This window comes from Liolophura sinensis, chromosome 3 (assembly GCF_032854445.1).
Source record: "Liolophura sinensis isolate JHLJ2023 chromosome 3, CUHK_Ljap_v2, whole genome shotgun sequence".
Lineage (NCBI taxonomy): Eukaryota > Metazoa > Mollusca > Polyplacophora > Chitonida > Chitonidae > Liolophura > Liolophura sinensis.
In genome coordinates, this window is record NC_088297.1 from 9,892,484 (window position 1) to 9,910,662 (window position 18,179).

General features: G+C 37.3%; 1 protein-coding gene across 1 annotated transcript in view; it reads right to left on the reverse strand.

Moving 5' to 3' along the window:
• The window catches only part of LOC135464191 (clavesin-2-like), a 54,319-nt gene that overhangs the window by 3,681 nt on the left and 32,459 nt on the right, over positions 1–18,179 (reverse strand). Inside the window, exon 2 of the mRNA XM_064741696.1 lies at positions 13,415–13,845. Within this exon, the coding sequence (XP_064597766.1) occupies positions 13,415–13,845 (431 nt within the window). The remainder of the gene's footprint in view (positions 1–13,414; positions 13,846–18,179) is intronic.

The following is an 18,179-nucleotide window of genomic DNA, read 5'->3' on the forward strand; positions in this document are numbered from 1 at the left end:
AAGCTGCATGAAATCCAAAGGCATCACACCATCTAAATGGCCACATAATGCTGATATAAAATATGGTTTTATGATGATTTTTTTTTTAACATTTTTTCCACAGCAAATACAACACAAAATAAAATAAAGGCTTCAGCCTGTTCAATATAGCTCAGAAATGGTGCGTTACAAAACATCAAGGTTTTTTTTGTATTTTAATCATTGCACAAAAAAAACATCTTGAAATTCTTGGAAAGTGTACAAAAATGGTGCATCCGATGATGAATGCTACATTTGCAAGTGGTCTTTTTAATGTATATCTCATTGATGAAACCATAGAGAACTGTTTTGCAATGGACTAATCCTCACACAAAAGCTGCAGTGTGGCTGATCCAATCTGGGTAGAGCAAATAGTTCATTTGTCCATTTTCTTGGGATTGGAATTTGGAAGTTCTGAGACTATGTGTCTTTTATGTACTTCACCAGCAAGTAGTATATTAGAATCTATGCACATTTAACATCAAGCAGCTTGGGGACAGAAGACAGAATGATAACACTGACAAAACTACCACACCAATATAACCCCGGGGGAAGGGGGGGGGAGGAGCTCTACTGACTGAAAGCCCCCTCAGCCTGGCCAACCGGGAGCTGAATAAATTCTAGCATGGAAACATGATAAATGGCAAAACTTTACACTGGCAAATTTCTATATACATAGAGTAAAAATCCAGTCTACCAAAAAAATCTATTACATAACAATAACAGTAATACTTTATTTTTTTTGGCCCTATAGGTAGATTTAAACACAAAAGAACTCAAATGCAAATATATACCTTCTTTGCTTTGATGTTTTTTCTGCTTTGCTCAAAATTTGTGCAAAGCAGTTTGTGAGTTTATCTATTCATTTGGTTGCTGTTTTACACCATATGTGAATATTTCACGTACAAGATGGTGGCCTGGTAGTATCGTGGTGGGAGGAACCCGGCCTAGAAAACCCATAACCATTCTGTTCCTCAGCGCCTTTGCACTATTTTCATGTTGTTGTTTAATGAATGTGATGGCACGGCAGTACAATATTTTGAGTAATTCTATCTTAAGACCAGTGACATCTAATTCCTCCACAGTACTATTAACACCTCTGCATATTTCAATTCTGCTTCACCTTGTGCTAAGTGTGTTAACGGAGTGTGAAGTGGCAAGAAACCGGATTTCACCAGTTATGTGTTTCCATCTGCCAGCTGATTAACTATCACACAGTCATCGCTGCCCTAGGTTTACTCTCCACACAAGCTGAAGTCTTTTATATCCCACACAGGTCAATGTCAGAATAATTCTAATTAACCTAATCTACTGAGGCCTGTCTGCATCTGCATGTTGATTTACCTGCGCCAAAGTTACCTGTACATTTGATTAATGAGACTACATCATGCACAAAGCACCTAGCATGTACATGTAAGTCAAGTACCTGGCTGGTTAAATATATTCACTCCCCCCCACCCCACCCCACCCCCACCCCAACCTCCTGACAACACACATGTAAACTTACACTGCAATTAACATACTCCCTGTAATACCTACATGTAGAATCAAGCCAAGTATTATGCAGGAAAGAAAAACTTGATCCTGGGATATTTTGATAAATTAGTGCCGTTATTGTTGAATATAGGTATATGTACAATGCAATATGTGGCTTACAGCCATAAAAGCCAAGGAGAATTCATGTATGACCTTGATCACCATCTGTAATATATGGTTCAGAGCAACCAAGACCAATAAATTCAAATGTATGACCTTGGTGCTCAGTCTGAAATATATGGTTCAGAACAATAAATACCATCAAATATACACATACGACCTTGGTGCTCAGTCTGCAATATGTGGTTCAGAACAATAAATACCATCAAATATACATGTATGACCTTGGTGCTCAGACTGCAATATGTGGCTCAGAACAATAAATACCAACAAATATACACATATGACCTTGGTGCTCAGTCTGCAATATGTGGTTCCGAACAGTAGAGGTCAACAAATATACATGTATGACCTTGGTGCTCAGTCTGCAATATGTGGTTCAGAACAATAAATACCAATAAATATACATGTATGACCTTGGTGCTCAGTCTGCAATATGTGGTTCAGAACAATAAATACCATCAAATATACATGTATGACCTTGGTGCTCAGTCTGCAATATGTGGTTCAGAACAATAAATACCATCAAATATACATGTATGACCTTGGTGCTCAGACTGCAATATGTGGTTCAGAACAATAAATACCAACAAATATACACATATGACCTTGGTGCTCAGTCTGCAATATGTGGTTCAGAACAGTAGAGGTCAACAAATATACATGTATGACCTTGGTGCTTAGTCTGCAATATGTGGTTCAGAAAAATAGAGCTCAACAAATATACATGTATGACCTTGGTGCTCAGACTGCAATATGTGGTTCAGAACAATAAATACCAACAAATATACACATATGACCTTGGTGCTCAGTCTGCAATATGTGGTCCCGAACAGTAGAGACCAACAAATATACATGTATGACCTTGGTGCTCAGTCTGCAATATGTGGTTCTGAACAGCAGAGGTCAACAAATATACATGTATGACCTTGGTGCTCAGTCTGCAATATGTGGTTCAGAAAAATAGAGCTCAACAAATATACATGTATGACCTTGGTGCTCAGACTGCAATATGTGGTTCAGAACAGTAGAGGTCAACAAATATACATGTATGACCTTGGTGCTTAGTCTGCAATATGTGGTTCAGAAAAATAGAGCTCAACAAATATACATGTATGACCTTGGTGCTCAGACTGCAATATGTGGTTCAGAACAGTAGAGGTCAACAAATATACATGTATGACCTTGGTGCTCAGTCTGCAATATGTGGTTCAGAAAAATAGAGCTCAACAAATATACATGTATGACCTTGGTGCTCAGACTGCAATATGTGGTTCAGAACAGTAGAGGTCAACAAATATACATGTATGACCTTGGTGCTCAGTCTGCAATATGTGGTTCAGAAAAATAGAGCTCAACAAATATACATGTATTACCTTGGTGCTCAGTCTGCAATATGTGGTTCAGATCAACAGAGCTCAACAAATATACATGTATGACCTTGGTGCTCAGTCTGCAATATGTGGTTCAGATCAACAGAGCTCAACAAATATACATGTATGACCTTGGTGCTCAGTCTGCAATATGTGGTTCAGATCAACAGAGCTCAACAAATATACATCTATGACCTTGGTGCTCAGTCTGCAATATGTGGTTCAGATCAATAGAGCTCAACAAATATACATGTATTACCTTGGTGCTCAGTCTGCAAAATGTGGTTCAAAACAGTAGAGGTCAACAAATATACATGTATCACCTTGGTGCTCAGTCTGCAATATGTGGTTCAGATCAATAGAGCTCAACAAATATACATCTATTACCTTGGTGCTCAGTTTGTAATATGTGGTTCAGAGGAAGAATGGTCTTAAACTCACTCACAACAACTGGGTCATTTTACCCGGCTGGCATGCTAACCACCTCTGCCACTGACATAATAAAGGAAAGAACAAGGCAGTTCGTAGATTTGGACTATATTATACATGTAACAGTGGTACACACAAAATCAGTGCAACAGTACTTACCATTTTGTGGCCAGAAAAAAAATTTAGAGAATTAGAGAGGGAAAATCAATGATACTTCATGACCAGCAAAATGCTGATCAAGCCAGGCATGAGTGTACTGGTTTTAATGCCAATTATATACCTCAGGGTAATCTATCAGAGTAAACCAAGTAGCATTATAATTAACAATCCACAGGGAGAAACACATACCCTGCCATAATAAAGCTACATTTCTATCTGTCAGAGCTAGTCGAAACAAAAACCAACACAACGAATATCGAATTTGTGACTAGTGCTATAGAGAGGCTTTATATCTCAGATTACGGAGCAGTGAGCACATCCGACCCAGAGTTATTGTCTACATTGACATTCTGATGAACCTTTGTGGAAGGCAGAAGAACCATGTATGTGGGCTGAACCTGGAGGAAACCATCATCATGTATATTCCGTCTGTGGTTTCCTAACCAAACTCCTGATGTTAAGCTTCATTTCTTCAATTAAGAACTCAACATTTTCTCCCATCAGTCATCCAATTTAAGGTGACATCAACTATACTGCTATATAATTTTTATATATATATACACGTATATATTTTTTTTATACCTTACCTTATACCTTACTGTAATTCTTCAACATTTTCGCATATTGGCAAGGTGCTTATGCGAGCATTGTAAAGGCATTATTCTTTGTAGACTGATAACATTATAGTTTTAGTGAAGCTCTGAAACTGGCCAATCCAATAAATGTAGTTTTGTCTCCAAAATCAAATTAAAAATATGTATGAATTGCACTGGAAATTGATCTTTCAAATGCAAAACAGTTGAGGAAATAGGGTATTTTTTTTTTTAAACCCCTTACATGTATTTTTTATTTATCATCTTACCTAGTGTATGTACATACACAGTGTTGCACGATTTCAAAAAGCACTTGTATCATCTTTCATCATGACCATGCAGAATTTATTTATTTATTACATTGGTATTTTACGCCGTTCTCAAGAATATTTCACTTATACGACGGCAGCCAGCATTATGGTGGGAGGAAAACGGGCAAAGCCCGGGGGAAACTCACAACCATTCCACGTACGGCCGGAGAAGAAGCCAGCATGAGATGACCAATCAGTAGTGAAGTGTAGTCATTATATGCTACTGTAGGTAGGTACATGTTTGTAACTACCAAATTGCATGGCCATTCAATCCCCAGGATCACAGGGATCACAGAGCAGTCTTAGAGTTAATTTAGTCGGACTGTGTCTTAACTTGAAAACAATTTACCTCGCTAAACCTGTGACACCTGGGATGATTATAGGAATTTTTACTTTGGAACTAAGCAATGTCTTAATGAACTTTCATGACCAAACTGAAAATTACCCTTAATTTCAGGTGGACGTTCAGGAATAATGGACTATCCTTGACTTATGTCAAAGACAGTTTCATGATCATGGAACCAGGAGCTGATTCCACAAAGCCATTTTTGACTTAATAAGTCAAAATTTAACAACTCTTTACGATGCTTAGTTTTTGGTACTGGAAATTGAAATTTGGATGCATTTGTGTTAAGATATCATTGATGAGGTGGACAAAATTTTAATTTTTAAAGCCCAAAACTAAGCTTTAAGATTGTATTTCAAATTTTTACATTAAGTCAGCAATACCTTCGTGAAATCGTCCGCCAGATCTTGTCATAACATCATCATGGTTGTTATATACTCGTTGCAACCAAAGTCACCAGTTCCAAAATCATAATGTCTGAGTGATTAATATTGACCTGAGCTTCAGTCATAACGTTGACATGGTAGTTACAAGCCAGTCTGACCTGAGCTTCAGTCATAACGTTGACATGGTAGTTACAAGCCAGTCTGACCTGAGCTTCAGTCATAATGTTGACATGGTAGTTACAAGCAAGTCTGACCTGAGCTTCAGTCATAAGGTTGACATGGTAGTTACAAGCCAGTCTGACCTGAGCTTCAGTCATAACGTTGCAATGATATACATGTAGTTACAAACCTATCTGATCAGAGCTTCAGTCATACTGCTGACATGATAGTTACAAGCCAACTTGATCAGAATTTCAGTCAGACCACTGACATGGTAGATACAAGCTAGTCTGACCTGAACTTCAGTCATAACATTGAGATGGTAGTTACAAGCCAGTCTGACCAGAACTTCAGTCATAACATTGACACAGTATTTACATGCTTGTATAAATGATAAAAGCAATACCTAAAACCTGCCTGTGGTCATCTACCCTTTATACTGTATCTCCTTAATGCTTATATAATAATTAATATTTGGACACCATTGTCAATCTTTGATCATGTTAACCTTTGATCATGTTAATCTTTGATCATGTTAATCTTCGATCATGTTAACCAAGATTGATCTAAAGTTTGCCACAAGTTAACCTTTATCACATGCCAAGTGCTTAATTGTGTGTAAAGACAGCCTGGATCAGATGCATTAAAAAGACACACCACAGAGCTAACAGCAAGAACAAATACTTGATTACCCTCTTATAGGACACTCTAAGGTCACAGGTTAGGGGGACTTGGCTGTGTGGGAGGCACCTCTACTCTCCCCCTATGGGACATACCATGTACAATCTTTCCCAAAATTCTTACAAATGCATTTGCATAAATTACATATTGCATTTGCATTTATGGATGAAGTACAGATAAGAAGGTAAAACTTTTTGTGCTGAAATTACATTATGCCAATAAGGGATGCATATGATTTCTAAAATTCATATCTTGTAACGGCAAATTCTTTGCATTTATAAATAAAATGTGGATGGCAAAGTCATCTCGTACTTTTCAAATAAACCTCATAATACCTTTCATCCGCTTCAGTAGACCAATGGTTAGTAGACTAATGGTCCACCTCGAAGTCGGGAGATCCAGGATCAAACCCAAGTTGGGTAAGTTGGGTAAAATTTTAAAAATGGTGCTTGCTATTTCCTCGCTTAGCGTTCAGCACTGAGAGATTAGAGCAAGAAAACATGATTGGTTGGCCTGAGTGACAGTATAAATGTTATTGGGTAGGGTGTCATGTCTGGTGTCTTCGGCAAGATACTTCAGTGGTAGCAGCACTTGGGGTGGCATGGACACAGTATATACATGTACATACACCTCATGACTCATCATGTGATATGACTGAAAAACTGTTAAGTACAACGTTAAACCCCAAGCACACATACATACATACATACATACATACATACATACATACATACATACACATATTATACCTTTCTAAGAGCAACAAGAATCAAGACCTAAATTTACATCAAATACATAAATGATTGGACTTGCTATTAAATCACTGATCTTTAGCTCTGGTAGGTCAGTGTAGATCAAAACAAGTGAGCAAAGTGCTCCATCTATACATTCACATCCATAATGTGCATATATTTCCTGATCATAATTACTTTCCCTCAGAGTAATGGACATCATTTGGAAAGTGCACTCTACCAACAGTGATAAAAGTTATTTATCTGTTTTTACTATGAAACGGTATTTTAAAACCAACTGAGCAAATCACAAATGATGATAATATTGTGACTAAAATCACTAACTATCTACTGACGCCCATTAGTTTGATATGTTCAGCTATGGGAGTTGTGTAATTGTTTTTTGATCTGACATTAAGGCATATGGTTCATTTATTTGTGTCTGATCATAACAGCTGTAATATGCAAGAGTTGCGGTATAAATTGTCATAAAGTTTGCAAGCCATCCGCACTGCTAGAATTTTTTGTGATGGAGTCAATGGCTGAATTTTTTAAACCGTGAACACGTATTGCTAGGTTATTTATTTTAATTGGATGTTTTACGCTGTACTCAAGAATATTTCACTTATACGATGGCGGCTAGTAATATATTGGGAGGAAACGACTTTGCCACATATAACTGGAGAGAAAGCCAGCCTTTCCTGCATTTCTCAGACCTATAGCATTAGTGAGAGGCTCCAGAGTCACTGTGCTGCACTACCATTCTAACAACATGGCCAAACAAACCCCTATATTGCTGGTGTTTAGATGCCTGACTGTTGAGATAACTGGGTGGACTGATGGCTAAATGGTCTGGACAGTTGATGTATTGCTAGTGTTTAGATGCCTGACTCTAGGATCACTTGGTGGACTGATGGCTAAATGGTCTGGACAGTTGATGTATTGCTAGTGTTTAGATGCCTGACTCTAGGATCACTTGGTGGACTGATGGCTAAATGGTCTGGACAGTTGATGTATTGCTAGTGTTTAGATGCCTGACTCTAGGATCACTTGGTGGACTGATGGCTAAATGGTCTAGACAGTTGATGTATTGCTGGTGTTTAGATGCCTGACTCTGAGATCACTGGGTGGACAGATGGCTGAATGGCCTAGACAGATGGCAAGTATTGCTGGTGATTAGGCACCTGAAAGATATCATTGGGTGGACTGATGGCTAAACGGTCTAGATAGTTGGCATGTATTGCTAGTGTTTAGATGCCTGACCCTGATATCACTGGGTGGACTGATGGCCAAATGGTCTAGACAGCTGACATGTACTGCTAGTGTTTAGACGCCTGACTCCGACATCACTGGGTGGACTGATGGCTAAATGGTCTAGACAGCTGGCATGTATTGCTACTGTTCATCAATGTTTTCACATATAAAATGGCAACTTCGAATTCAACCTAAACACTGATATAGTTTGATTTTGAACACAAAACTACATCAACCTGATTGGCCAACTTAAGGGCTAGTTTCATCAGTCTGATGTAATATTTCCTTAATACTGTCCATATATAAATAGCATGTAAATACATGCATGCAAAGTATGCTGAAGAAATAGATAGTACAAAGAAATTGTAATTTCAAATAATGATAACAGTGTTAGTTTTTAATGGATTTTAAGGTTCCATGTTTTTTTAAGAAGTATAGAAAAAAACACTATGTTTCAAGAAAGCTGCAATCTGACAAAGATCCCTGACAAAGAGCTTTTCAAAGCAATTTTATCCCCAAGTTCCTGTAAACGACCTTTGTTACAAATGACAGCCTTGTTACGACATGACAGTCCCTTATGACAACCCTCACAACTGTTAACAGTTGGACAGTATGTCCTGGCACAAAAGAGCCCTGAAGGATGTCCAATCAAGTCCTATCTTGATGAAAGGCAAACAGATTTTCGTTCATTATAAATGGATGATGTCAGAAGGAGGTTTTCTTTCAAGACAGGGAACATTAATCACCATCAAGATAAATGACAAGACTCAGCTGTAAGCTGTGAGGTTCTCAGCGTAAATGTTGCCAAAGTCTCATGAATAATACGCCTGGATTTGAGAAAGTATATTTGACAAAAACACATTTGTTTTGTTTTTGTTTTTTTTGGTTTTTTTTCTTGATTTATCTGTCTCCGTTCTTCGTTTGAAACAGTGTTTGTTAGCTCCTTGGTGAGAGTTTCATACGGGCATGACTTGTGAAGAACGCACATAGCTAAATCAACTAAACCTAAACACATGTCAAGAGATTTCCTGTAAATATTCAACTTTTTCAACGGCTTAAGCACTTTTTCAGTGGAATTTTTACATACAATTACTATAAAAATGACACTCTGTAACATTTAAGATGCAAGCTTCGTAAAACTGTAAATTGTTGCTCTACACCCCGTAGTTCCCTCGGAGTATTTCAAAACATTGGTTACAGAGGTGGTTGAAATGAGTGAACAATTGGGTATATAACTGTTACCCTGATTATAAGACAGCAATCAGATTTATGGCTGGAGGACACCAAATGCCAGTTGCACAAAGAAATCATACCCCTAAATTCATTGTAAATCTGTTTTGAAGAACATGACAGTAGCATTTAAAGGGTAACATAGAATCAACACGACCCTTGCAGAAAGGGATTATTGTAAACTAAGATGCAACAAGATACAATAAGTTACAATCATAAGTTACAGTCATAAGTTACAATCATAAACTACAATCTGTTGTACATTCCCTTCAAAAGTAACAGTAAGTACAAACTTGCTTTAGATATCCTGGCCGTTAGTAATGTACGAGTTGCAAACCACTGATATCTTAAAAAAATGTTACAAGAATTGTTTACATATGTTTTGGTTTGCAGCTGAATCAGTATGATGTAGAACTCAGGCCAGGAAATTTGTTGACTAGTATGTTGTCCACTTACACAGGCCACCTATATGCATGAGTCAAATTTGTCCTCCGTGGCTCAGTTGGTTAGTGCACTAGCGCAACGTAATGACCCAGTGCGGTCGCTTTGAGTTCAAGTCCAGCTCATGCTGCCTTTCTCTCCGGCCGTATGTGGGAAGGTCCTCAGCAACCTGCGGATGGTCGTGTGTTTCCCCCGGGCTCTGTCCGTTATTTCTCCCACTATAATGCTGGTCGCCGTCGTATAAGTGAAATATTCTTGAGTATGATGTAAAACACCAATCAAATAAATAAATAATGAAATCAAATTTGGCATACGATCATGGGTGTGACTTCAAAAATTTACAATCACCATAACATTCTTTTGTGAAGTGGAGCAACTTATTTTTACAATTGACCGTCATTTGAAAGGTTTATAATTGACTGCACCCTAATTCTTCAACCGTTTCGCATATGACAGAGCAACTTTCAGTGCAATTTAGCCCGGGGCAAACCAGTACCTTTCACCAGGCTGGCAAACTTCATGCTTAAATCTGCCAGTCAGCCAGAGCCAGATTCCAGAACTCACTTGGCATTCAGCATGAAGGGGATAGTGCGACGACTGGTTGACCTGTATCACACCTAAGATTTTAAAAGAGGAAGTTGTAACTTCCTCGCTTGGCATTCAGCATGAAGGGGATAGTGCAACGACTGGTTGACCCGTATCAATATAGTGGCTCCAGCAGGGTGCATTACTTGCCTTCGGTAAGGCGTCTCAGTAAAGCAGCACTAGATAAAAGAGCGGTGGAAATTCGTCCTGCAACAAGGAGGCACATTACATGCACTCTAAGGATTCCTTCGTCGTCATATGACTGAAAAAGTACGACGTCAAACCCCAAGCACTCAATCACTCACTCACTCAGAGTTCAAGAAAGTGACCTCATTGGTCATAGGGTAATTAGCAGCTCCAACCACAAGAATGCTTGGGTATAATTAGCGGGGCTGTACTGTAATTCTTAAAGCTTTTCACATGTTTGCAATGTGTTCATTCAAGTACATGTATATTCTGAAGGCATTATTCTGTGTTGCCTGATAAAATTATACTTTTTGTAAAGCCCTGAAATACGCCTATCCAACCAATTAAATCTTGTCTTCGAAATCAAATTAAAAACTGCACTGAAAGTTACGGTTTCATATATGAAAAGGTTGAGGAATTACAGTATACATGTAATTCAAAAACAGGTACACCTTGGCTAGAAGACACATATTGGAACCAAAACTACACTTGTAACTTTCTCTTTCCAGAACTTGACAGTGTCATACGAACTTCATAAGGCACTGAGCAATGATATGATGAAGATGAAACTGGGAACACAATGATAAAAAGAAATAATACCTTCCTAATTAATGTAATAAAGCAGTTGTTAAGGCCAATTACACATCATTATTAACGCTTCAATTCTTTGTTAAGCTGAAACCCAATTCATTAGTTCTGGAGACATGTTCTAGAGATAATTTTTTAGTCTACTATATGTGGATCCCAAGATCTGTCCACATTAACAAGCAAAATCTGTGGTGTGCCATTTGCCATCTATCACACTGTCCTCGCTGCTCTGGTTTAACTCTCTATGTTGTATGTCTATCACACTGTTGTCACTGCTCTGGTTTTACTCTCTATGTTGTACGCCTGTCATACTGTCCTCGCTGCTCTGGTTTTTCTCTCTATGCTGTACGTCTATCACACTGTTGTCGCTGCTCTGGTGTTACTCTCTATGCTGTACGTCTGTCACACTGTCATCACAGTTCTGGTTTTACCCTCTATGCTGTACGTCTATCACCCTGTCATCGCTACTCTGGTTTTTATCGTACTTGGATTTTTACACGTGACCATATGTCAGCTTTTACACTGTCGTCACTGCTCTGGTTTTACTCTCTATGTTGTGCGTCTTGTCTTTAATTATAATAGTCCTTGAAAGTATAAAATAATTATAAAAAAAACTCAGGAATTCTAATTCAGCCAAACTCCCATGATCAATATTTATTGTCATTGGTTGCCCAAATTTTCAGATGCTGATCCAGAATACTGGTTGCCCATAGACATGCAGCATTTAACTTGTTCTCCATCTTTGAAGGTTCACATGAAGATACGTTCAAGGTCATGTGACCACACAGAGCGGCGGTTACTTAACTGGAGTCACCTTCTTATCAGTACTCACAAGACATTTCCAATGACACGAATTGGTTACTGCTGACGAAAACAATTTCGCAAAGATCCGTTCAGATTGCTGTCACATGCTCAGGCAAAATCTGAGCTCGGCTTATTTGTTTCTGGATTTTTTGGATCCCGAAAACAAAATAACCTGAATTTTTGGATGCAGTTTTTCTGAGTCAGGAATTCTTCTTGTGGTTCCCCATACACATATACCACAAAAGAACTGTGGTATCTAGAATCAGGAAATCCTGTCTCTAACCAAAAATGCAGTGTGTAAACTGGGCTTTAGTATCCACCAACCTTTAAATTAGTTTGACATTGTTTGACTGCTAATTAATGGCAATTAACATACCATAACTGTTAATACCTGTCAACAATTAATCATTATTTTGAGACAATGTCTTTAACTTTCAAAATTTAATCTAATAATAACTAAAAGCCCTTCAACATATCACATTTAATACCTGTAAACCCTTATTATCACATTTAATACCTGTAAACTCTTATTATCACATTTAATACCTGTAAACTCTTATTATCACATTTAATACCTGTAAACTCTTATTATCACATTTAATACCTGTAAATCATTATTATCACATTTAATACTATAAACCCTTATTATCACATTTAATACCTGTAAATCATTATTATCACATTTAATACCTGTAAACTCTTATTATCACATTTAATACCTGTAAATCATTATTATCACCTTTAATACTATAAACCCTTATTATCACCTTTAATACCTGTAAACTCTTATTATCACATTTAATACTGTAAAAAGCCTTATTATCACCTTTAATACTTGTAAACCCTTATTATCACCTTTAATACCTGTAAACTCTTATCATCACCTTTAATATTGGAAACCCTTATTATCACACTTAATACCTGTAAATCCTTATTATTACATTTAATACCTGTTAACCCTTATTAAAACATTTAATACCTGTAAACCCTTATTATCACATTTAATACCTGTAAACCCTTATTGTCACATTTAATACCTGTAAACCCTTATCATCACACTTAATACTGTAAAAAGCCTTAATTACTCACTTTAATGCTTGTAAACTCTGTATACTCAACTTATTATCACCTTTAATACCTGTAAACTCTTATTATCACCTTTAATGCTCCAAACCCTTAATTACTCACCTTAATACTTGTAAACTCTGTATCATCACCTTAACACTACAAACCCTTTATCATTACTTTAATACTGTAAACCTTTTAATAGTCTGTAAACCCTTGATTATTCACTTTAATACTGTAAACCTTTATCATATCCCCTTTAATACTGCATGTAAACACTTTATCATCACCTTTAATACCGTAAACCATATCGATTAATACCGTAAGTTGTGTATCATCACCTTTTAATAATACTCTAAAAATTGAAAAACCCTTTATAATTCTCATTAACACCTGCAAACCATGTATCATTTTCTTACCTGTAAACCCTCTATCATCAGTTTCAGGACTTTAGGATTCAACCAGGTAGATTGTTTAAAGGTAAACTGACTCCAGTCCACGATAATAACAGAGCCATTAATCTGAGTCTCGTCATCATCAATCAACTTTTCCATCGTCAGCAATATTGCACGGTATATTGCCGCTAACCCATAGCGAGTATTGTCCCAGTTAGCGGAGGTCAGCACCAATATTCTCCGCCCGAAATGATCACTGTGGGGCAGCACGCCAGGTAATCCGTCCAACAAGGCTTCCTTTATACTTGGCTCTGCCGCAAAGAACTTTTTAAACAGGTTCTTGTTACTCTGTCTGTATTCAAAATAACGGGACAGCAGCCGAAAGGCATCGGTGGTGTCAAATTTCCTAGCACGCAAAAAGCGTAGAATAAAAGCATCATCTGTCCGTAAAAATTCTGCAAACAAAAAGAAGAAAAAAAGAGGTGCGTTAGACTCTTGGCAACAGAGTGAAAACAACGCAGTCATACATAATACATGTGGATACAATGTACAGAAAACAGGGCAGCTCTAAGCTCTCTGTTTTTATACAATGCTGCTTAAAGAAATCACTGGCAGCTGACGTTTGCTGGTAAAATGCCAGGAGAAATGATCAATAAACTTCAAAAACAGGCAGGTGCTGAGCTTGTCCTCAGGATGTCCTCGAGGATGTTCGAAACTGATGGCAGCCACTATAGCAGGATATACAGTACAGCTCCGGAGAGATCAGCTGACTTACTTTATTTAACCGAAAAAATTTGCCCCCAAAAAGCATTTTTAAAGTTACTCATTGATTTATTTATTTGGTTGGCGTCTTATGCCGTACTCTAGAATATTTCACCTATACAACAGCAGCCAGTATTATGGTGCAAAGGGAACCTGGCAGAGTCCAGGGGGAACCCACAACCATATCCACACCTTGCTGGTATAGACCTTTCCACGTACAACGAACAGGGAGCCAGCAAGAGCTGGACTTGAACTCACAGCTGAGCGATAGCATTGGAGCTAAGCTAGCATGCTAACCACTCAGCCACAGAGGCCCCTGATACCCAATATCCCTACTTTTGAGCCAGGCTGGAGAGAGTCGATCGGTACAATGTATTATATTGCTTCCTAAAACGGTACATTAATCTGGTCAGCACTGCAGAGTTGGATCAGTTAGGAGACAACCAGTGAATGATTCGGAACACTGAATGTCCATGGAAATATGGAATCAAGCTCAAGATTCCATACAGGCACACGTTATTACACTTTAATGCCATCTGGGACGGGTTAACGTGATGTTTTCAGGCAACATTCGGTATCAGACATGAGTCTGGCTGGATCTACATCATGTGCTGCTATATAAGAAGGCCACGATAATCATAACCAACATTACAGCTACAAGGAATCCTTATCTGAGGAATTAGAAGAACGAAAGAGCTTACATATAAATACATTTCCGACTAAAAGCTGTTTCTAAGAAACTTTTACGCGTCAATGACAACATTACAGCTACAAGGAATCCTTATCTGAGGAATTAGAAGAACGAAAGAGCTTACATATAAATACATTTCCAATTAAAAGCTGTTTCTAAGAAACTGTTTTACGTGTCAATGACAACATTACAGCTACAAGGAATCCATATCTGAGGAATTAGAAGAAAGAATGCGCTCACATATAAATACATTTGCGACTAAAAGCTGTTTCTAAGAAACTTTTACGCGTCAATGACAACATTACAGCTACAAGGAATCCTTATCTGAGGAATTAGAAGAACGAAAGAGCTTACATATAAATACATTTCCAATTAAAAGCTGTTTCTAAGAAACTGTTTTACGTGTCAATGACAACATTACAGCTACAAGGAATCCTTATCTGAGGAATTAGAAGAACGAAAGAGCTTACATATAAATACATTTCCAATTAAAAGCTGTTTCTAAGAAACTGTTTTACGTGTCAATGACAACATTACAGCTACAAGGAATCCATATCTGAGGAATTAGAAGAACGAATGAATTAGAAGAACGAACGAAGAACATATAAACACATTTCCGATTAAGAAAATGTTTCACAGGTTAATGGCGTACATGAGGTATACGAATCAAACAAGGCCGTAAGTATGTTTTCATGGAAACCAGAAATTTGATCAAATCAGCTCCATTTTAATAAAAAAAAATATCTGTCACCAGTACAAACCTGTACACCGAATTTGCAAAATCACTATTTGACTTTTAATAATATTATTTTATATAAAGCAAGGCATGAAGTTGTCATACAGTACAGTCTGAGTTGCCTTGTATGTGCATGTACGTGTGCAATAAACAATGAAATTTTTACCTGAAGAGGTTTAAGCTTTTGTAATTAAGTCGGGTACATGTCAATGAAATTTTTTCAATCGGTTGCCAGGGAACCAGAAATTTAATCACAGTTGCTCCCAGGAGCCAGGGATCATGAAGCAATTTTACACTTAAATCATAATTTCAACTCGCTTTTAAACTGTTATTGCTGATGTAACAAAGTCAAAATATTGCTTGACAACATAAATTCTGCAGACGTTACTGTACAGTAAATTCCAGCAAAAATAACAGAAAGGAACAAACCAAATTTAATGATTAAAATTTGGACTTAACTCAAAGATCACTTTGTGACCCCTTTGTGATCCCGTGACCAGTTAAACTATAAAGCAGTTGATCCCAATATGAAGCTGTACACCAAACTGAAGAATCCCTAGTTTGGTGAAAAGGATTTACTTCTATTAATTGTGTTCACTCTTGCTAAATTGGTAATCAGTTGCTGTAAAAACCAGAAATTTATTAAAAATAAAAAATCTATAGCAGCATCACCTGCACTGCGATGACAAATAATGCATGAACACAGACAGACAGACGGACATCAAAATGACGTAATCCCTTTCGCATGAACATGTACTATGTCAATTGATGGGGTTAAAAAAAAAATGACAGATATTTGAAAGTGAAGAAAAGGGCATATTAAACACTGATTTGATATACAAGTAATTAGGCTCTAATTACACCTAATGAAAACAGCTGCACAATTTGTGCGAAGTAATTACTCTGTAACTATATCCATTTCAGCTCTCCTGAGTCGGATCATATAATCCAGATGTGCATGGTTGACATGGCCCACTTCAATGACTGTAACAATGTGAAAATGACAGCCAAATTGAAATTATTCCAACTGATACCATGTTCTGCGGGGATGTACTACATCATGCGGTTCCATGGCCCGGTGGGATAAATCAAAATGAAAAATGAATTCCGAGGGGTTTATTAAACCGTATATCGACTTCAATCATGGTTTTGAGGTGAGTAAAAAGAATATTTATTGCCTCGCTTTCTCTCCCGCAGAGAACACTGCCAGCTACTGTATAAGAGCAATATGACCTGTGGCATTTTCCTGGCCTGAGTGCCAGCCAGAATGACAGCCAATTAAAATTGCTCTCAGCTGATGTCATCACTGAAGAGTCACTGCATGCATGAAACAATGAACTGATTCTGAACTGTTCAATATCTATTTAAAACCCAGCTTTATTTTTTTTTTTCTTGTTTACCAAGTTCTACAATATTATCTGGTGTGGTTGTTTTTTGGCTTTGTGTTTTTTTTTTGTTTTTTTTTTTTTTTGCAATATACTGTATTTGGCCTTAAGTTCAGCATTTTACTTGATTTGATCAATTCCTCCAAATTTTAGGGCCTTTTAAGAGTTTTTTGAAAGGTTTGACCAATTTCTTTCTTTCCAGGAAAAACTTAAGCAGTGGAATCAAACACTATTTATCAAGGCCTTAATTATGTGCCTCTGAAAGTGCATTTTTATGTGAAATACGGTAATAGAAGTCTGAACGCAACTCTGAACGCAAACATGCTCTCACAGTTCCATTCTGAATGTGTGCATGTTCTCCAGTTCTAATCTGATGTGTTTTTAAAACAAATTAATGAAAACAACATCAGTTTATCAGGAGCTTTCCAGGAAATCATCACAATACCCAGGGTATTTACCAGCTATAATTAAAGTACAACACTTCTAGGAATCTTTCTGGGGGAACACAGAACCCTTGTAGAACGTTATATTAAGTACAATTTATGTAAAATGTAATATTATATAAAAATATAATACAGGAGGTTTTCACAGAAAACCATTTTTCCACAAGATATTTAACAATCACAATATTGGTATAGTAATGACATGCATAGCAGGCATCATGCTCAATTAAGGCATTTTTTTTAACAGTGACAATTTTGGCAAACAGTTCTGGAAACTCTTCCTTGGTACTCCCAACCGTCATGTCCTACATATATTAAACACAATCTTGTAAATTAAATCATTTCTAAGGGCATTCCTCCTGTCTAATCCGCTAAATATGCCCCTAGACAAGCAAGAGTTTGGAAGAATACCTGTGTTATTAGTAGTATGCCAGGCTAAGATTGCATGCTCCATTCAGATATATGGGTCGCAGACATTGGTCTTCAATAGCTGTAACATTATATGCATGTATCCAAACAGCCTCACTAGCAAGATCAAAACCTGTAACTGTAGACAAGGCTCCATGATGACAGCAACCATGTCAAATAAACCTAGGTAAATACACATATCTCTTAACCTAAGCTTTTTTGTGGAGAATAATACCACCCCAGAGGCCATAAATCCCAATTTCTATTCACTGTATACAGTTTAATATTTACGTAGGTAAAACAGACAAACAGTCAGCCACAAAGTTGGCGACCAAAGACTCAATTCATTTGACCTCATTTCAAT